We start from the raw sequence: 22,916 nt of genomic DNA, 5'->3' as shown, positions 1-22,916 counted from the left end.
TGGAATTATTAACACCAAATTGATACATAGTTATTACAATTAAAACCATATTAAACTAATTAAACAGGTTAACTCCTCCATTTTTTTAAGACTTGTTAACAGCATCCCAAAGTGGATTCAGAAACGTGGTCTGTAAAGAAGCAATTAGTTAAGTATATTGAATGTTTTGGACGTAGGGTGTCCAAATGTTACAGAATCAGTAAACAAATTATTACTTTTAAAATTTGGAGTTAAAGCGTTTTAATTAATTTAAACTAATTTTAACCGGTAATTCACTGTCATGCTTTTCTTCAACATATAATTATTACAGCCATCCACTTTTAATCTGTTTGTTATTGCTAGATTTACTGATGCTCCATTCTGGGCTGGTTTCATTCTTAGAAGTTTCAAGATGTATCTCATCATCCGTTGCTTTACTTTTTGGAATAAACGAACAGGTTTCCAAAGACGAGTTGTTTCTTCTGGATAGTTTATTGTCTTGAATGGGTGGCTCAGGAGCACGTCTCTTAATTGACTGTCTTGGGCCTTGAACGTTTTTGATATTTTCGGTAATAAATTTACCGGAGACTCGCGAAGATATACAAGTTGGGTTTAAAACTTCAGAATGAAATTTTTTTGTTGTTTCAGCATGTAGCTCTCTGCTCTGGTCACCTGTTAACAGGCTAAACTCATTTGTCATCTGATGCGTCTTCAACTCATTGGGCGAAATGAATTTACCACCAACAGGCGCTGTTTCTTTTGCTCTTCTAGCAGCTTTGATAAAGTTACTCAACATCGACGAAGGCGTTTCTTTTACACTCTCTTTTTCATCCAGCACTTGTTCCCTGAGATCATTAAGGCTGCCGATGATTACCGTGTTACTAGTACCAATTTGATTCTGCTTGGAACGAGCTGCTGCAACCATACAGTTCCAATTTTTTCTCGCAGCACTAGTCGGCTTTTTAGTAATATGACGAAGAAAGTCAAAGCTTTTCTTCTTCGAGCTCTCTCTCAAGACTGCTCCTACTACTTTCTCCACTAAACCGATGTTAAAATTTTTGAGAAGACGGCGTTCTCTAAGGCGTTCCTTTTTCCCACCTAATTAATAATAATGAAAAAAAAAACAAAAACAAAACAAAACAGAAACGTTGAAGTAAGTCTAGCAGGAAGGTAGTGAGTTAAGAAAAGCAGATGAAGCAAACTGAACGTCTTATTAGTTGGGATAAATGGTTCAGGTCTCTTAATACCTTATCAGGTCTCTGTTCATTGTTGTAGCCCTTTCCCCATCGGTTCACTCCCACATCAGGAATTTTCAGATTGCAAATCAGTTATTGGCTGGATGTTGGTTCCCTCATCAGCTAGAACCCCTTTCCAATAGTGTTTAAATATAAACTTTATTTTAGGATAACAGTTTTACTGCAAGGATCACAAGTTTCTGAAAGTTTCAGGCAAAGATTTTTTATTTACTCTATTATTTTTCCAGTTATGTTTTCTAGTTATGAATAGCACTTTATTTAAACAACTCTTAACTAGAAAATGAATTACCGAATTATTTTAAAATATGCTAGATAAAATTAAATGAACTGACTTAATAAACTTCCGCTTTCTTATCCCTTTTCTCGCATTTTATTCATTAAGTTTTCAAAATATTAAGATAATTAAACGGTAAATGGTTTTATTTAGCTGGTAGCCAAGAGAGAGAGAGAGAGAGAGAGAGAGAGAGAGAGAGAGAGAGAGAGAGAGAGAGAGAGAGAGAGAGAAAGCACGCATTGCATACTGTAATGTATCTCCTATCTAAACGTCGCCTGAGGTTCTCTCCCTCCGTATCCGCCGTATGTTTCTGTGATGAAGTGTGTAATTAGTGTCAGTTATGTTGTTCGACTGGCTTTCTAGCAATGTCTCTTCCTTCCCAGGGAGATGCAACGTGAGGAAGTCTTTTCCTCTTTCCTGTCTCTTGCCACGAGAAGGCTAGAACTTGAAACTGAGCGTTGACTGCGGTCCAACTGAGGTCAGAAAAAAGGATAGCTAAGGAAATTTGAAAATTGGAGAAAATAGTCCAAGATTGGAAAGGGAAAAGTTGCGAAGTAGTGAGTAAAGAGCTTCTCTGCCCCAGAAAGTATCCCGTCCTTAATAAATAAAGGGCCAGCAAGGAAAAATAGCAGGGAATAATTGAAGGTATAGTAGCAGATAGAAAAACAGAGTTCGGGATGGGAGTAGAGGCAGATCCAGATTTAGACATGAGGACGTCAAAGCATGTGAAATGGCTCTCTTTATCCTCGCAAAACGGGGACGACATCAGCCTCCGGATAACAAAGCTTCAAAACATGATTTATTTCGTTTATGTTTAAACACGGCCCTAGCTCCAGAGAAGCTAGAAGAGGCGAAGCAGGATGATATGTCGGGGAAAAGAGGTAGGCATCTCCTTCAGTGGATGAATTACTAGCTCATTGTTATTGGTGTTTTTGCAGCCAAGAGTGGTTTTCTGGATTCAAATGCACTATCAAAAAATTAGGTGAGGATTGCGAATGTCTCCTTATCTGCCATAAGTCAATGCACCTCTCCAATGGGGAGTGATGGAAATAGATTCCGGATGAGCTGACTGTCTCAGTTGTTGTTATAGACAGTGTTATACGCCCACTCTGCGGCATCACATATGATGCCGCAGATGTTGGAAATTCCGAGTTAGCTTAGTTTAAAAGTTGATTAAGCCATTTCCAATGACAATATAGGCGATATGAAGACTGGAATGAAACTATTTACTAGTGAATTTGTTGACAAATCGGACACTTGGGGATGAACCTTTCATGGCCTCTCCCTCGGGGGAAGCATCCCATCGTTGCGAAATATTAGTTAGTTTCTCTCAGACTGATCTATCTTCTTCTGCTTTTGATCCATATTTTTTTCAGAAACCTCAATGTCAACGAAGGTGGCAGCTTGATTTTTATGAATAAAGTATGAAACGCCGAAGGTAATCTGAAGTTCTGGAGAGGGGACGGGTTTGCAAAGAGTGCTACAGGTTCAAGCCTGTGAAAACATATGCCTCTGTGTATATTTCAGGAGCGATATGACAGCAACTATATCAGCGTTGAAGTAGGATGCATCCTCATAGCACAGTACACACAAAACCGAATTGTACGAACTCGTAAATGGCTCATGTTATGCAAATAATGATTAAATAACTACAGCAGCGAAACTGTAAATTCTGGTCACTCCTCGCCCTAAGTCCGAGCAGCCCCATGTGATCTAAAACAACCCATGCCTTATGAACGGTCGGGACATCTGTCCCACTCCCCCGTCGCGGTTGCACTAATGGTATGGTAGTTTTGCTACCGTATAATTGTACAGTAGTTACATAACATCTGGCAGCGACAGTGAGCTGTGGAGTCTGTCATAAGGAAATGTTTTGTCTTTTATGTGATGAAATATACGTTTCGGTTGTTCTTACACGGTCCCTTTGTATCAAAATTTTCCGTTTCCATTTTAAGAACTGTTACCTAACAAATAAAACGTTCAGTGCTTTCGTTTGAAATTCAATAAAGTTAATCGTATTAATCAGCACTTACAGTATAACATGCTGAAATTAAACTTTTTTTAACAACTTAGTCCATGTTTAAATCAGTCTTTAAATGCTTACCGTCCACTTACCCTCCCAGTCAGAATGAATGCTGGGACATTCCATTCCATTGGTTTTTAAGACATCAAAAAGCTCAGAACGAAATCCTGAGATGCTCTGTTTAATCTCGTTCACATCATCTCCCGTAATTTCACTTTCTTCTGCCTTCTTCTGTTGTTTAGTAATATATCTCCGCACCAGGCATTTCATGACCTCCTGTTAACAGTGATGAAATTACAGGTTAAGTACGTATAAGGCTATTTAAACACTGTTGTAAATCGCTGATTGTATGTATGTATGGAGAAAACTAATTCTGACGTGGAAAAAATAAATTAGTAATTACAGAATTTCATTATGGGAATTAAGTAGGGTCAGATTTTAATTGTAATGGTATCGGGAGTAACATACCTTGCGACATCATTTTCAATGAATCTCACTGGTCGGAGGTGTGATTGGCGGCTGAAATTCAACACAATTTACCAAACGTCTACCAACATAAATTTCGCTTTTAGATTACACATTCCTGAACTAATTTGGCTTAACCTTTCCTTTTATTAGATATAGAAAGACAAGAATATCTTATATTCAGAACAAATAACATAACAGAAAAATGTCGCTTAGCAATGCACGATGTCTTGCACCAAACACCTTCTAAACAAAAACCGTTACAGGCGTAGAAGAATGACAGTTCTTCAAGCAGTTAGGTTCATGTAATGTGATAACCACAGACTACCGCAATAGCATGAAAATTTGAGCTTTTTTCCCCTTTTCTTTTTTTCGTCTGTTCTGCTCTTTACTAAATTCCCCATTATAGCATGCATATATTCTCTAAAGTATTTCGACCCAATATCAATAATTTAAGAAAATGAATGTTATTCTGTGAATGAATAATATGTGAGTGCAACTTGGCTTTCATGATTTTTGTGGTATTACTTTAGACAAATTTACAGTATTTGGCAACTAACATTGTTCTCCAATTTTTGCTTCAATGCAGTCGTTACCTGCATGCGCAAAGAGAGACTTTTTTGGCCGTGTTTTCCATCCTGTATTCCAACCAATCGCAAAGGTATTGCTCATAATTCTTGGGCAAGGTTCTTGTGCAAATTTGGCGACATCATTCTCAAGCCAGGTGTCTACAAGTCCAACTTTGAGTGGTGCATATAGGATCAATTTTCATCGAATTGCTACAATGTCTGAGGCACGAAATTGCCTAATATGTGATTATTGTACATTGCAGTTCGAGATTCGAGGCCCTACGATTAACGACCCAGTCCAAATAACGAGAAGCAACTGCACCAAGACGCCTCCTCCAAACTTCATTATTTGGATGATAAATTCCAATAATGAGCGATCTCCAAACCTACCCTTGTCCATCCGAACTGAACACTGTAGCACGACTCGTGGTTCCGTAGAAACTCGTTCCAGTGTTACAGAGTCCTAGAAAGGTGTAAAACGTCCTTACTCAAGTGAATTTTGGTATTTTTTTGGCGTTATGTTGGGCTCCAGCTCAACCAGAAAATAAAGGCTATGCAGCTGCCTAGGAATGGAGTAAGGAGTCCTTCTTCTCCCGTTTGGGTCTTCGTATCAATCCTTATAAGTCAAAACCGTTGATTTTCTAACTCAAACGGAACACAACAATGGTGCAACCCATTTTAAGATTGGTTTTACAAGAATGGCATTTTGCATTCTTGGCATTACAAGAATGCAAAATAGGATGACCTGCGAGACTTCTTTTCTTCTTTTGCTTGGTCGGATTACTGTTTCAAAACTTCTGATGTCAACGTTTGCTCAGGTCGTGTCAGTGAAATTATTCTTGCAGGAATGGAATCCTTTATCCCACACTCCATTTTAAAATCTCATCCTTGATCTAAACCTTGGTTTTCCAATAAATGTGCTAAGGCTGTTCAAGAGAAGAATGTTGCATATCGTAATTGGCTTGTTTCTGATTCTCCAGTTTCATTTTCTGCCTATACCAAAGCTCGCAACAATTGTTGCCAAAGCTGTTGGGCACAACCTTTGCCCATCTCTGCTTCCACCTCTGTCCAAACCAGATGGTTCTGTTGTTACTTCAGCCAAGGATAAAGCTGGCCTGCTAGCATCCCATTTTTCTTCCAACTCATGTATTAATGATTTTGGTAAAACACCTCCCACCATTCCCAACACACTCCATTCAATGCCTCCTGTGGTCTTCCGTCAAAAGGATGTCAGAAGAATTTTGAGGAATCTTGATGCTAAGAAAGCTCCAGGTCCCGATGGTATTCCTCCACTTGTTCTCAAAACCTTGTGCTCCCGAACTTACTCCTATTCTTTGCCGCCTATTTTCACTTTCTTATTTCGAAGGTGTTTTTCCTTCTGCTTGCAAATTTGCTCATATTCAGCCAGTTCCAAAAAAGGGTGACAAATCCCTCCCATCCAATTATCATCCCATTTCAATTACTTCTACGCTTTCTAAAGTAATGGAGAAATCAATTAACCGCCAACTCTTAAACTACCTAGAAATCTTCCGTCTGATCAACGATCGCCAGTATAGATTCCGTCAGTGTCGATCCACTGGTGATATTCTGGCTTATGGGCTTTTGTTACCCATTTATGGAGTAATTCAATGGAAAGGTTCGGTGAAACACAAGTAGTTGCTCTTGACATCTCAAAGGCTTTCGATCGTATTTGGCATAAAGGTCTTCTAAACAAGCTTCCATCTTATGGTTTGCCAACTGTTTTTAGTAATTGGTTATCCAGTTTTCTCTCTGATCGCTCACTGAGGGTGATGGTAGATGGCTCTCTGTCTTCTAACTTCTCCGCTAATGCTGGTGTCCCCCAAGGTTCAGATCTTTCCCCCACTCTTTTCCTCTTGTATATTAATGACCTTCTTCCATTGACTGGAAATCCTATCCATAGTTTTGCCGATGATAGCACGTTGCATTCCACTTTCCATTTTGAGAAATCGTGTCCTGCTCAATCAGCTTCAATTTCTCGAAAATTTGCTACCAGTTCCTTAAATGCTGATCTTCAGGTAATTCTCCAGTGGGGCAAAGACAACTTAGTTGATTTCAACCCTTCTAAAACTCAGTCTTCTCTTATATCTCGCAAAAAGGATTCTTCTGCTCCTATGCTTATCTTTGGTGACACTCCCATTTCTAGACAAAATGATATATCTCTTTTGGGGATTACCCTGACTTCGAATCTCTCTCCTGGCACAAGCACATTATAAATATTGCTTCCTCTGCATCTAAAAAACTTGGTTTTCTCTTTGGCTCTCGGCGCTACTTTTCTTCCAAACAGCTGCACACTCTGTATAAATCGTAAATCCGCCCTGCCATGGAATATTGTTCCCACATCTGGTTCCCACATTTGGGGTGGTGCCCCCAAGACCTCTCTCAGGCTTCTTGATTCCATTGAGAAGAGGGCAGTTAGGATAATTAAAGATTCATCTCTAACAGAGTCTCTCCACTTGCTCTCTCATAGACGTACTGTTTCTGCTGCATGCCTCTTCTACAGATATTTCCATGGGCAATGTTCTTCTGAATTGGTTTCTATAATTGTCGCTCTCTCTTTCAAAACAGTCCGAACACGTACCGCCACCAGCCAACATCCATTTACTGTCCAACTTCAACCTCACAAAACCAACTTTTCATCTTCCTCGTTTATTCATTCAGCTGCCGTTTTTCTGGAACAACCTTCCTTCATACGTATTTCCTGAAAATTACAGTCTACAGAAGTTCAAGTCCAATGTCAACAAATATCTCCTTTCGTCTTCTCAACCTCCAACCCAAGCACGGTATTAAGTACTATAGGTTCTAATACCTGTCGTGTTTAGGGTTTACATAAAAAAAAAAGAGGATTCGCGATTTCTGATATCCAACAACACTCCGATTTCGGTGTTATTTTTGGCTAGACGCTCTCCTTTCTACTACATATAGATTATCTGCAAATAAAGTTCTGCCGACTCTGGTGGATGCTTAAACAACACTTTCCCACGTCCATGACCAAGCTGTTGGATACAAATATATTAAGACCTGTGTTTTTCTGGCCATTCTCTATTGCGCCTAAGTCTGGACTTCAACTGCTGCGACACATCTTAGATGGATATTCGCAGGGGAATTCTGACTGTTGAAGTGGGCTCTTTGGAAATTTCGACTTTACCCTGTACCAAGGACCACCCAGATGGTGGTAGCCCTTAACAACAGACGTCTTCCTGCCATCATTCACGAGAGAAGACTCGTCTTTGCTGTCAAAATTATTATTGGCATTATTTTCGAACCAGACTTCTCGGCTAACTGCAGATGGAGAACCCCAGTCCCAAGCCTTAGGGCCAAACCAGTCCTTCAGGGCACTCCAAACCTGTTAAAGTTATGTGATCCGTTCCTATCCATGCAAATTCTGCAGTGCATACACTCCCTGGACGGTAACCTCTACAAGTTTCGCAGTCAATAAAAAATATAGGCAAACCTTACTCCATTGACCTCCTTTTCAGATCCACGTCACACAGTATTAGAATCTACTCCCGAGGACCTTTCCATCACCGCCATGAATCCATCATTCGAGTGTTCTAACCATTTTGAGCCTGCTGAGATGACTCTCCTGTACTATAAAAGGACTCTAGATAATAATTTTACTTCCCAATACGCTGTTGTATGTTTATTTTCTTATGTAAATTCATTAATGTATGTGTTCTAATCTTTATAATAAGACTCATGTCTAATTAGTAATAATAATTTTTTTTCTCATCCTTATTCATTATGTTATGTTATCCATTCGTGTATACCTCTGGCTTGTAGCCATGAATGTGTTGTGTACAGAGATGTACCTTGCTACAATAAAGAGTTCTTCTTCTTAATAATAATAATCGAAAATCCGACAAATGCAAGTTGGTGGGGGAAGAACCTCACGGACACACCCACAAGCTTTAGTTTTGCTAACATCATTTTGAACCCTCGTGTGTAGCACAGTTGGTAGAATCGCCCTCCTCCCCACACCATAGATATGCCCGCTAGAGGGCCAGTGTAGTTAGTTGTGTGATTTTTCTCTTTGTTTTATTGCCTAAAATAGTGGTTTATTGGAACATGCCAACCTATTAATACATCACAGCAGCTGTTCAAAGCTGGAGAAGCCATCGAGGTGACAATGGGATCAAGACTTCTGAGTTAAGTACATTTTATTTTAAATTTTAGCATAACTTTCATACGCATAGCGATACTCATCGAATCACTTCTCTCACCGCCTACTGTAAGATAAAAACACAAACAGTGCTGAACGTTGAGCGTCTAAAGGCAATTACTCATCCACCTGTGCAGTTGTCCTCCACCTGCTACTAAGCGCTTTTCTCACTGCTGCCTCTAGCTCGACGTCATATTTTCAATCCACGGGAGCCACGGTGAATGCTAGAACTGACTAACTTGCCCAGAAGAAAGCTTAAAAATTTTTCTTTCTTAACCTAAATTCAACACAAGATTCTCTGACGTATTGTGCCTACTTGTAGTAAACAGCATTCATCTTATTTTGCCTTGTCTTGTACGGAACTTGCTAATCCGAATACACCCGATTTTTTGTATTTTTTGCAAATACCCACAATGATACTGAACAGGAAGTGATGGAAAAAGAAGGATCAGAACATTCCCCCCTCACTTTACAAGCGAGACTTCTAACCGTGAAGATGACCTAAATAAGACTACCAAGAACAAGGAAAATCCAAAAAAATCGAAGGAGGGGACAGTCAGGAGCCGACTCTCCAACCCTCATACCTGAGGAAAGCGAAAATGATACCTCCAGTGATTCTGAAAATGAGTACCCCAAAAGTCAGGATTCCCCCCCCCCCCGACTGGTACTCCTGTTAAGTAAGTTATAGCCATTCGGGATTCACTCGAAAAATATATGGCCAAGCAACCTAGAATCACTGCGGCCATTTGAACAGACATCATCCAGCTTTTCGGCAAGATGGAACATGTTATCCTCAACCTGCACGTTGACAATGAGAGAATGCAAACTAAGCTTGATGTTCTAGCTGAGAAACAGGAAAAACAAATGCTACAAGTGCTTGCCTGACAACCGAAAGGTTGCGGGTTCGAATCCCGCCTCGGGCTTGGATCAGAGTAAATGCAAAAAAAAAATTTTGGGAGGTGCATTATGGCCACAGAAGCCGATGCGCCAACAACTAACAAAAAAAAAAAAAAAAAACAACGCCCCCTTTCCTTTGCTGAAGCGTTGAGGAATGGCTTAACTACAGCCACAACTAATCAGCCGCCCAGAGCAAGACGTGACAAAGGACCCAAAAAAACAAACGGAGGCTCACGTTATATTATTAAGTCTACCAAAAAAGCAAGACTGGGAACGAGTGAGGAGGTCAAAGAGGCACTCACAAAAAACATGAAAGAACAAATGAAGAACATAAGAATTAAAAGTATACAAAAAACCAGGAACCCTGGCATTATAATAGAGACAGATACCAGAGAGAGGCACTGGAAATCCTAAAGAATAGGGATATAACCAATGGGTTATATAGTTGCGGGTGGAAGCTCCGAAGCGGAAAGGCCCATCAATAGTCTTGTTTGACATCGATGAAAACCTAACCTCAGGAATTAAACAATGAGATCTATCGCAGGAATCTCAGTATGTGCCTAACAGAGGGGGACTAGGAAGAGCACGTAGCGCCGAAGTATAGTACCAGGGCAAAAGTACCAGGAAATGTTAACTGGATCGTTGAGTTGTCACCAAGGGCGTGGCAGATTATTGGCTCACAAAACCGGGTTTACATTGCCTAGAGCAGCCATAGATACCGGGCACATCTCTGTCCCCAAGTGTTACAGGTGCCTGCGTTTCGGACATACGTCCCATACATGTAACCAGTGAGAATCCACCTGTGGGCACTGTGCCCAAAAAGGGCATGCGTTTAAGGACTGCCCTGCCATGGAGCAGCCGCCCTCCTGTGCCAGCTGCAAGGCAGCAAAAGTACCCCACGACAACTCAATAAGAGACGCCAACTGTAGTCTACAAAAAAGTCGAGTATATACCAATCAATGATAAATTATGGACAGGCAAGCCACTATACCCACTCAACAACAGATTAAAATACAATTTGTATTTCAACTTAATGCACAACGAGCAAGAGTGGTCGCCGACCAATTAAAAACCAAAGCAGAAGAGCAGCACATTGATGCATTCTTGCTTCAAGAACCCTATGTCTGCAAGAGTAACGTAGTTGGACATCCAACCTCATAAAAAATTATACACTGCACAGATGACCAGCCATGGGTCGCAGTAATTATCAGGAATACAGAGATTACAGCAGTCCTTATCGCACTACTATGTACTTCTATCAGCGCTTGTGCCCAGATCCTGACACCCCTTGGCTCCATCTACCTGCTCTCAGTATATAATCACCCCAGTGAGGACGTCACCGTTGCAACATCACTCAATCAGATGGCTCTCCACCTTCTTCTGGGAAGCTGGTGGGAATGGATGCCAACTGTCGCTCTGCCCTGTGGCACAGCCTAACACCCGACAGAACTGGGTCCAGAAATGGTGAACGAGTTGAGGACTTCATTTTAACTACTGCTTTCGGGTTCTCAACAGACCTGGCCACCTGTCCGCCTTCAGCAGCTCCCTCTGGGACAGTAATAGACATAACCCATGGCCACGCCAGACAAAACCCAAAAACTGGTTGGCTGGACAGTGCAAGAATCCTGGACTACTTCGGACCACAGAGCGATCACACTCTCTCTCTCTTGCTCGCTCTGTTGAATGCTCCCCACCAATCCCCAGAAACATAGTATGCTACTGTACTGAAAAAGCAGATTGGCGTCGGTTTCAGGTGGAGCTCGCAAGAAGCATCCCCGAGGATGACCCTTTACCAGACACCAGCTCACCAGAGCAAAATAACCAAGACAATCAGAAATGCCTGCGATTTAACCCACGAAGAAAACCTTACAGATACGCCATTCCGTGGTGGAACGCCAACCTTTGCGATCTAAGGAAACGGGTCTACCTCGCTCGGCAAGCTTTCCAAAGGGCTCGTGCCCATTCCCCCCCTCCCCCAGGAAGTGGACGCTGCGCGGGAAGCTTATCGACTGCTGAGAAACCGTTACACACTTGAAATTCGCAGAGGTAAGAGAAAATCATGGAGGACCCTGGTAACCTCCACTGGAAACCGCAACTCGTGGGGAATAGCCTTCCGCATTGTAATCAATAAGCTTCCCGGGGGAGAAGTCTTGGATTCCTTGCAGAAACCTGATAGAACCTTCACCACCTCATGGACTGATCCTCTAAATAATATTCTTGATACCCTCTTCCCTCCAGAAAACACAGTTAAGCCCAGAGCAAACTCAAATAGTAGCCAGCAATGAATCCTATGCACCAGGCAACACAGAAGAACCATTTACCTTTGCAGAGATGAACCTAGCCCTAGCAAAGACAAAAGAAGGGAAGACCCTGGCTCTGACTTCGTTGAAGTTGACGTGATTAGAAATTAGCAGAACTTTATCCTACCGCCCTATTCAGTCTCTTCAACAGATGCTTGGCTGACAGCTCCTTCCCTGCTACCTGAGGAGAAGCTACGCTCAAATTAATACTTAAAAACCCTGAAAAGCTGGCTCACCTTCCTACCTCCTACAGGCCAATAGCACTGCTCTCTGTTCTCGCTAAACTTCAAGAACGACTCCACCTCTTTCGCCTTACTGCGCCTCCGTAGCCAGGTGGACAGGAGCAGCAGTGTGTAGCACACGTTTCTTGATTAGACCGGGGTTCGAGGTTCGAGCCCATGACCACCAAATACGGAGGATGCGGAAAGGTCAGGGAATGACCACCGCATATCCCCGGAGCAATATGGCCTTAGTTGCTAATGCTCCTAAAAACCAAACATGTAACCAGAAGTAAGACTGTTACAATGGAAAACAACTTTCCTCAGCACTGCAGTTTGGTTTCAAGACGGGTCTCAACTCTGAGGACGCCGTCCATAAGCTCATCTCCCAAGCCAATGAAACGCTGCGCAAGTATACCCTAGCCATTATGGTGGATTTCGCCGGCGCCTTCAACAAGCTGTGGTGGCTCAGCGTTATTAGGAGACTACGGCTGGCTGGAGTTTCCTGTAATCTCTATGAGAGTATAAAATCCTACCTCGACAACAGATCCTTCCAAATTGTAACCAAATATCAAAGAGTCTCCAAATGTGTTACCCAGGGTTTCCCCGGCTCTGTTCTGGGGGACCATTCCTGTGGTTAATTGTTTGTCCTGAACGAGTTCCTGGGGATGGATCTCGGCGGGGTCTTACCCCTGGCCTTCGCTGATGACCTTGCTCTTGTAATAAAATCTGACACAAGAGATGGACTGGAAGTGAAAGCAAATCGAGCTCTCGGACGGCTACAGAATTGGACCTCACTGCACCAACTATCTATCTCGGGTGAAAAAACGAAGTCCATCCTGTTGAAAGGGAAACTTCAAATCCGCAGACCCCTAGTCATGATGATAAACAACATATCAATCAGATTATATACTGAAGTTAAATACCTAGGCCTCCACATAGATGAAAACCTCACCTTTCATCCTCACCTGAAGTACCTTGCCATTAAAATAAGAAAATACGTAGCCATGATCAGAAGAATAAGCCGGCCTGACTGGGGTCTGAAGTACAAGGCCCTCTCTCTAATCTACAAAGCGATATAGAGGCCCCATAGCAGACAATTCGTACCGATTGTCTCCTATGGGGCCTCCATATGAGACGCCAAGACTCCATATGCACTAGAGCAACACTTAGCGGAACAGGCGTAAACTCGATTCAATTCAGCGATTTATGTTTCTGTTTGTTACCAGGGCGTGTCTCACAGTTAGCACCCCTGCGCTCCAAGTCATCGCAGGATTCATGCCCCTCTACCTGGAAGTTCTGAAAAGGGCCTCTACGAGCACCACAAGAAAGGTATTCCCACCCAACTACTGGATCTGCATCTGGACCTCACAAATCACCATAAGCGAGAAAAAAAGCATGTCATCAGCCACCTGCAGCGTGTATGGCAGGAGTCCTGGAATGCAACAAATAAAGGAGAAGTAACTAACAAGTTCTTCCCCACAATCGCCCTTACCTATCCCAAGCCTCCTCCCTGGTATTCACCGGGACTGCAGGCAACCTTTCTGCTTACTGGGCACAGCCCATTCCAGCAAAAGTTAACAGCGCTCGGTATCAAAAACAATCCTTACTACCACTGTGCAGATGAGGAGTCCTGGGTCCATGTCATGTACGAGTGCCCCTCATATGATGATTACTGCCTACGACTCTTCACCGAGACACAATCGAACCACTGCCAACAGGAGCACATCCTCATAAACGATGAAACATCTTATGCAGCCTTCACACGATTTGTACAGGCAGTTGTTAACACCAGACGGGTTTATCACACCCATGACAGGCCTGACCGGAACATTCTACCACCATTGCAAACCTCAACAGGGATATAAATGCAATAGAATAAATGCATTACCCACATTTTACTCTAATTCCTAGTGTGCATTAAATTATAGCAACCAAGCTATAATGCAAACCCCACTATAGGGTAGGATTATGCTGGTACCCTCTTGTGGGTGCGGGATCTATGCTGCTGACTGTGGCATATCCCTTCAGAGCGCAAGGCCAATCGCGCTCATACAGGGGCACCTGCCCCTGTGACTTTAATTCCCTATACCCTCTTCCCCACTTCGCCTTAAATCACCGGGTAGGCCCTTCACCTTGGTCCATCTCTGTTCCTTACCCTACATTCTGACCCACTCTACTCTTATTCTAATTTCTAGTGTGCTCTCTTCAACAAAAAGTTTTTTTTTCTTTTTTTTTTTATATACTTGGTCTCTGTCAGGAAGCTCAGGCGACTCTGGCAGAGACCAGTCAGAGTATAACGGGCAGTCTGGCTCACCTCCCAGTGGTGGTGGCGGGCAATGTAGGATCCCACTAGGGGCAGAATTCATGGGATACTTGGTTCCTGGGCAACACGATGCTGTCCCCTCTCGCCAGTGGACGAACCCACCGCTTTGCAGTTATATAGGTATACTGAATTCACGTAGACGGTAATTCGATGCCAGTATGGATAAACGTCATGAGTTAACCGACATTGAAAGAGGGATGATAGTGGATGCCAGATGCATGGGTCACTCTATCGCAGAGGTGGTACAGAAATTGCACTGTCCCCGTTCGACAGTATCAAGAGTGTACCAGGAATACGCCATTTCCAGAATAACATCTCATCGTTGACAGCGCTGTGGGCGGAGAAATGTAGTGGATGAATGTGGACGTGTGGCTGGTACTGTTTCAGACAACTGGAGAGCGACAGTGGCACAAATCACCGCCGACTTCAACGAGGGAGGTGCTAGAAACGTCTCCACCAAGATCCTCAGGCGATCATTAGCCACAATAGGTTATGGGAGCTGCCGAACCGCCAGAGTCCCATTGCTAACACCACGATACAGGACTCTACGCCTCAACTGGGCGAAAGAACATCAGCACTAGACCTTGGATGATTGGAGACGGGTCTCCTGGTCCGATGAGTTCCGTTTCCAGTTATTTCAAGCGGACGGGAGGGTGTGTATCTGGCGGAAACCGCACGAGGTTATGCACCCGTCAGGTCAACAAGGAACTGTTCGGGCAGGGGAACCGTCGGTAATGGTCTGGGGCGTGTTTAATTGGCCCACGTTGGAATCTCTGGTACGTCTAGATGCATCTCTGAATGGTCAAGGTTACTTGTCTATCCTTGCAGACCATCTGCATCCCTTCATGGTCAACGTGCATCCACAGGGCAATGGACTCTTCCAGCAGGACAGTGCGCCTCCCCACAGAGCCGTGGTGACTAGAACATGGTTCGAAGAGCATTCCGCAGATTTTATCACCATGGAATGGCTTCCCCGTTCACCGGGGAAGCCGCTTCACTTGTGGACCTTTCCACTTTGGGATGCTGTGGAAAGGTCCATTCAATGAAAATACCTGTGGAACGCTTTTGTGAACTAGTGGACTCAATGCTTCGTCGTGTGACTGCCCTTATCCGGCGAAATGTGGGCCTACCCGTTGCTAGGTAGCTATCCCATGATTTCTCTCCACTCAGTGTATATGCCAAGCACCTATTGTCTTTACCATATTCGTTCGTTCGTCCGTCCGTCCAAAAGTAAACAGTATTTGCCGAGCCATACCAAATTTCATTAAAATCGGGCAAATGGAAAACCAACAATTATTATTTCTATTTATTCATACGATTTATATGTAAAAGAGAAATTCATAGATTAACTCTAGCTTTAATGCAGTTGGGCCGACCGGGCTAGCCAGGTGGGTAAAGTGCCTGCCTGGCAACCCAAAAGTCACGATTTCGAATCGCGCCTCGGGCTTGGATCAAAGTACAGTACTGCAAAAAACCTTGGGAGGTGCACTATGGCCACAGAAGCCGATGCGCCAACAACTACCAAAAAAAAAAAAAAATGCAGTTGGCTTAGACGGTTTATGCACTCTTCGTGTGTTTTGTTATGTAAGACTCGGGGACGTGGTGTCGCTTGTGAAGAAATACAAATACACCTCTCTCTCTCTCTCTCTCTCTCTCTCTATATATATATATATATATATATATAGAGAGAGAGAGACTATATATATATATATATATATAGTATGGATAAAATGAGTTGAAGAGAGAAATATGGAAGTATATGTAAATTATATTTTCAAAGTTAAAAAGGTTAAATGACAATTGTGTGCGCTAAGCAGCAGCAAAGGATACAAAAGTATATATATTTAAGTGAGAAGTAATAAAGCGAGACACAAGAAATGCAAACAGATGGAATTGCAAAGAACACAAGGTGCCAAAATTAGAAGGAAATAGAAAAATTAAGGTGGAAGATAGGAAAAGAATGTGAACCTAAAATATGTATTGAATTATCCGAAAGTAAAGGCTGAATTAATAAGACAATTAGCAGGAAAGAAGCTATAAGGGAGAAAAAATAATAATTAATAAATTACAAAGAAACATCAAGCATCAAATAGAAGGTGGGAAAATAATTTGATGTAAAAAATCTAATAATAAGGGAAAGAAAAACAAAGGTTAAAATATTTGAAATATTTAATGACAGCTATAAAAGATTGATGATTGACTGATGATAAAAGATATACCTTTCTACAATATTTTGATAGGTGCTGCAGAACAATTGCGCTTCCTCCTCCTCCTCCTGAAAAAGTCGGGACCAGCTCCTTAGAGGAAATAGTTTGAATACGACATTAGTTTGTCCCATGTGTGTTCAATAGAGTTAAAGTCGGGAATTTGTTGATCAGTCCGTTTCACTTTACTTCTAGCAGGGTGTTTGTATCATGGAACATTATCACGTTGGAAGCTACAGGAACCATTTCTATAGCTACTGCGATAGTGTTAGCAGTGAATAATTTTCTAGAATGTCCAAATACAGTGGTAACGGCAGTTCCGAGCACAGCAAAAAACCAGACAGATTTAAAAGCAACCCCACATCATAACACTCCCTCCTCAACTGTGGAGAATTCCATTTTCATATACAAGCCGCTCTCCTAAAAGATAAACAATCTGCGTTACAGATGTTCATGGCCTACCGGAACAGTTAGGTGTATTTGTGTTCAAGCAGTCTTCCAGTGATTCACTATATTACTCACAGTTTACTTCAGAATATTTAAAAAATAACAACTGTGGATCGCTTAGAAAAATCACTGATATATCATCCTATTATTATAACTCTTTCAAACTCTGGTCGTTTCCGATGATAACTCATTTAGATTGTTAACGTAACTGTTGATCACAGCCGCTTGACTGCACATCGTTATATGATTAAAAAAAAAGAGTGAAACAAATAAATGTCAAATAAGCAAATGGAAAACAGGCATATTCAAATCAGAAGGGGTGTCCAGTGACTTTTGATAATATGGTGTATGTTTAAATAATAAATAAATGAAGCAAATATTTGTTCCAGATTATATCTTCATCTACTTACCTGATATTTGTAATGTCTGTTTTTGCCTTCTTTCTCCTGGTAAAAAAAAAAATAGGAAAAAGTTCATTATTTACTGATAAAAACTATAATCATTAACTCTGGTCTACTTTTCTTAATAGCGATTATCGGTAGCTTATACACTGCCCTACCAATTAATTAGAGCCTACACGGTTGCAATATCCGCTGGCCTTTTTTAGGCAAATGCTGGATTACGTGCTACTACAGACCTGGAGCAGTATGCTATTAAGGGCAAGTTGCTACAATGGATAAAAGGGTAGTTGAGTGGGAGAAGACAGAGAGTGGTAATCAATGGACGCTGCTCTTCGTGGACTAATGTTATTAGTGGAGTCCCTCAGGATTCGGTGTTGAGCCCACTGTTGTTTTGTATATTTATCAATGATATTGATGAAGGTATATCAGGATTAATAGCCAAGTATGCAGTTGATACGATGGTTGGCAGGGTTGTTAATGACAGTAATGGCAGTGTGCAGCTGCAGCAGGATCTGGAAAAGTTGGGCAGATGGGAGGAGAAGTGGAAACTGAAGTTTAACATTGACAAATGCAAAGTGCTGCATAGGGGAAGCGGTAGCCATGTTAGCAAGAGCGTAAGGCTGTACTGAGTGGAGTGTGCGGGGTTCGAGACAAGCTGTCGGTAGTTGTGGATTTCCTCCTCGGTATCTTGAGTTAGTCAGTTTCAAGGCCGGGTGCTTTTAGCAAGCCAAATCCAAGGATCCTGACCAGAAATCCATTCCAAATAAATAACTGCATATGGGTTGGTAGAAAATGAAAAAGACCCTGGAATAATTGTGCAGTCAGATATGAAGTTTTCTGAACAGTTCAGACAGGCTATCATGTGGTATTGTCAATGATAAACAGGAATTTTGCTAGTAGGGAAAATGAGGTGATTATCCTTTTGTATAAGGCAATGGTCAGGCCACTCTTTGAGTACAGGTCTGGAGGCCTCATTTTAGGAAAGATGTAGAGTTGCTTGAACGAGTACAGAGAAGGGCGACAAGATTGGTGAGGGGAGCGAAGGGGTCCTCTTACCAAGAAAAGCTTAAGTTCTGCAAATTGCAGCGTCTGGAGACCAAGCACCTGCGAGGTGATCTGATTAAGGGGTATAATGCCTTTAATAGGTTGAGCAGGCTCAATTCTGATGGGATTCTTCCGCTTGCTCAGATTACGAACCTGAGGCGGCATAAATTCAAATTGTGGAAATATAATTGTAGAATAGATGTGTGGAAATTTGCCTTTAGCCAGCGGGTAATTGATTGCAGGAACAAACTTCCATCTGTTGTTGTGGAAGTTTATCTTAAATAAATTCAAGGCGGAACTGGACAAACTTTTAGAAGGAATGGATGTGTGAAATTGTTTTTTTAGCTGATTCTATATGCGCTTGCTTTCTTGCATTACGTGCGTCTACTACTGCTACCTATTAAGAAGAGCTACAGTGCTCCGCAACAGCGGACGACAGGAACCTATTTTCATTAGGACAGTACGCATGGGAGCTTAATACAAAAATATGTATTGCAGATTAGTGTTACCCGAGAAAGCAAACTCATTCATTGAGTTTGCTTTCTTTTTCATGTTTGTAAATTGCATGTGTCATCTTCTCAGTTTGTTTGTTTTGCTGGACCAGAAAACTGATATTCCGGGAGGAAAAAACCTTGCTATCTTCACATGAGACGGACTAACTCAGCCACAGTGTGGAAAAGGCCGATATAGTTCATTGATTTGATTCGAACCCACACCTTTTCCACACGGTTTGGGGAGGACACTGATTATAACCACTATCGAGACTTAAGTTTAAGACAATAGGAATGCTTGTAACCTTTGAACTTTTATTTCTGCTATGGAATCTCTTTCTCCACAGCCAGTATTTCTGTTCACATGAAGTCGACTATTTTCATGTGGCCACCATTCTTCATATCATTTTCCAGTTTAATTCACCAGATTAGATGTAATTATCTCCAGTATATCTAGAAAGTAATGACTATGCTATTTGTTGTAATAGTTCTTCATTGGATACGGATTGGCTCAGTGAATATTCCCGTCAGATTTGTGCCAAATAAAATAGTACGTCATAGATTCCTGGCGTTCTGCGACGGAGGCTGGTTAATACACTGAATGCAGTATTTCAAATATAGTGTAGCAATTTTACGAAAATTGTTTACATTATTTAATTCTTATTTTTTTAGGAAAAAGTTAAGATTAAGTTCATTTGTTACTTTAGCTCGTAACTTTCATTTCCGGTAATGTTTTCTTTTCCTAATCAATTACTTTTTTCGTCAAATAAATTTAAAAAGTAATAAAAATGAATTCTGATCGATGATAATCTCTGATTTGATCAAGTAGTACAAATGCAATACATACGCTGAAATCAGACCCACGCAGTACGTTAGTGATATGCTTAACACACTTCATAGAACGGCGTTAAAGCCCCTCACTGCTAACCCGCACTGGACCAGCGTGGCAGATTATGGTTCATTCCCTCAGCATAAATTGTTGAGGAGGCTTCCATCCTGCAGTGGGTTGATAATGGCTGCAGTTTTTGTTTTTTTTTATTCTGTACACATAACAGAGTATTATTCTCAAGTAATGTCATTAAGTGGACAGAAATCATGGGATACCTTGAATTTCCTTGGTACAGCTTCCTGTACCGCAAAAAAAATTTATAGCTGACTCGGTCTGCCCAAATAATCTTATTTCTATGTTGATATTAAGACGTGGCATCGTGTGCATATTGGTTTTAATTGGTTAGCAGTGTCTCACTTCTCCATCTATTAGAAAAAAGATCTCAGAAGAGCGCATTAGGCATATGATGAAAAGGGAATAAAGAATGTAGCCACATTTTTACTAAAGATATATATCTTAGGGAAGTTCTGATTGCGAGGAAGTTTCAGCTGTAGTTGTACGAGTTCGGGTATGATGACTGTAGTGTAACCGATGGAAAGCATTTGGCTTGATACCTTCTTAGAAGATCAATTGGATCTGTTCCATCTAACCCATTCGAACGTTCATTGTCACTTGCAACAACTGGAAACAATGTCGAGACTTGGAAATAAAATTGCTCACATGTTGTAACCAGACAACGTGTGAGATCGGGTAAGCATTCTCGCGACATTCAAGCAGCACCGTTTTTAAAGGAACTTATTTATCAGGGACCAAAAATGAGTCATTTTATTGCAATATTAAGTTGCTGTCGACAGTAATTTTTTTTCCGGCTAATCTGCTAAAACAATCAAGAGGTGACGATGTTTACCCGAAGAATAATTTGACGTCTATTTTGGCCGAAGTATGTTGCTAACGGTTTCAAAGTTTCAGTGCTGAATTACAAGGAAAACTTCCTTTTTAAGTCAGTCACAAGAATGCTATTTTAGATCAGGATGAAGTGCATGCTCATACTATTCGAATCACGTGTGTGGCAAAAATTGAAGAGCTTTGTTGGGAAACCAAAAATTTCACATCCACTGTATTCTTCGGACCTTACCCTATCAGATACCACTTAGGTGGAGTAAGGTGTATAATACTATCTTGAATGTGTATAATACTAACAATTAAAATTAACAATTAACAATATACAGTATTAACTGAAAAGGTTTACCTCCAGTGACACTGACTGTAGTTTTCGTTGACATCTGAAGAGGCGCTTGAAAAACTTAGGCGACGGAATAATATTGAAAGGAGGCGGCACTGTTGATCCGTCTTCAAAATAGCTCATCCATAATTTACTCCTGGCAAATTTCCATTCCATGTCTGATCTTTCCTTAAATCGAAATGAATGTTTTAAAGATCAGTTATTGAAATCCCACCTAACAGTATCAGAATACAATTATTTCAAAGTTTTTATACCGAGTCGTGGCGGTTTGAATGAGGTTAAGCTTCTGAAAGCCCAGAGAAAGGAAACAACCAGGAAAACTTTTCTAAAACCTGTGTACGATTATCAGCCAAATATTTTTCTAAAAAATGAATAGCAAATGCTTAGAAAACGGTGCTCACCTTGTATAAATCTGCAATAAAATTTTTTGGTACATGGTGGTTAAATTTAGGTTGAAAGTAGCATTAAATAGAACTAAGGCGGGGAATGGGATGAAAATATTTTAAACAGATTTTAAAATGAGCGCAAGGAAGTAGAAATGCAGATCTCCAATCCTTGGTTGTCATAAAGAGGTTAAAAGACGTAAATGAAAAAAAAAAAAAAAGAGAAGACCGGTGGTGCCAATAGTCGTTACGATGGACTTTCATGAGTAAACCGCCATCAGTTGGCAAATGGAAGAGAAGTGAGCGCGTGTTGTATTTTAAAGTTTATCTAAACTCCCATTATGCTCTTTTTGACACGTGGGAACTTTAGCCGCGAGAGGTTCCAAGCCGGTGAAAGTTTGAAGGGAAGTTTAGCGTTAATAATGTTGAGATCAGAATGGTGTCGGTACCATTCGATGGTGAGAGCTTCATATTGAAGAATTCTGTAGCTCGATCTAAGTTTAATAATAGTGATGGCAGAGTCAACAAGGGGGATGTGGTTGTGGGTTTGAGAATGGGTGGTTAACTCAGTGCAGGATTGACTCGTCTTGAAACTGTTGAAGTGGTAGTATGCGCGGGTATTGGAAGTTGTGGAGGAACCGAATTTGGTGGTTGTGCTGCCGATGTAGTAGTAGTAGTAGTAGTAGTAGTAGTGGCATGTGATGCAAGAAAGCAAATGTATGAGCTTATGCAGCATCAGCCAAAAAAAAAAATCACACCATTCCCTCCAAATGCCTGTCCAGTTCTCCTTAAATTTATTCAACCTATCAACTTCCACAACGACAGATGGAAGTTTGTTCCAGCAATTAACCAACCGCTGGCTAAAGGCAAATTTCCGCACATCTATTCTACATTTGTCTTTTCTTAATTTGAATCTATGCCCCCTTAGGTTCGTAATCTGAACAAGTGGAAGGATCCCATCAGAATTCAGCGTGCTCAACCCATTCAAGGCCTTATACACCTCAATCAGATCACCGTGCAGGTGCCTAGTCTCCAGCCACTGCAATTTGCAGAACTTAAGCCTCTCTTGGTAAGAGGATCCCTTCATTCCCCTCACCAATCTTGTTCCTTCTTTGTACACGCTCAAGCAAATCTACATCCTTCCTAAAATGAGGCCTCCAGACCTGTACGCAGTACTCAAGGCGTGGTCTGACCATTGCCTTATACAGAGGGATAATCACTTCCTTTTCCCTGCTAGCAAAATTCCTATATATCATTGACAAAACCCCATGACCTGCCCTGGCAGCCTGTCTGCATTGCTCAGAGAACTTCATATCTGACTGCACAATTACTCCCAGGTCTTTTTCATTTTCTACCACCTTAAGTGTAGTACCAAACAGTTGGTACG

The 22,916-nt window shown here is 41.5% G+C and overlaps 1 protein-coding gene across 1 annotated transcript in view; it reads right to left on the bottom strand.

Annotated features, from left to right (window-relative positions):
- Positions 1-304: 304 nt before the first annotated feature.
- LOC150089216 (transient receptor potential-gamma protein-like) overlaps positions 305-22,916 on the bottom strand; it is a 68,304-nt gene continuing 45,692 nt past the window's right edge. Inside the window, exons 12-15 of the mRNA XM_090389898.1 lie at positions 21,140-21,314; positions 11,832-11,875; positions 3,610-3,808; positions 305-1,077 (exon numbers count right to left, since the gene is read on the bottom strand). Coding sequence (XP_090246024.1) covers positions 305-1,077; positions 3,610-3,808; positions 11,832-11,875; positions 21,140-21,314 — 1,191 coding nt within the window. The remainder of the gene's footprint in view (positions 1,078-3,609; positions 3,809-11,831; positions 11,876-21,139; positions 21,315-22,916) is intronic.

The sequence above is a fragment of the Mastigoproctus giganteus genome, chromosome 2 (assembly GCF_048544385.1).
Source record: "Mastigoproctus giganteus isolate SK-2022 chromosome 2, ASM4854438v1, whole genome shotgun sequence".
Taxonomy (NCBI): Eukaryota; Metazoa; Arthropoda; class Arachnida; order Uropygi; family Thelyphonidae; genus Mastigoproctus; species Mastigoproctus giganteus.
The sequence above is the reverse complement of the archived record's forward strand: the minus strand, read 5'-3'. Positions and strand labels throughout refer to the sequence as shown.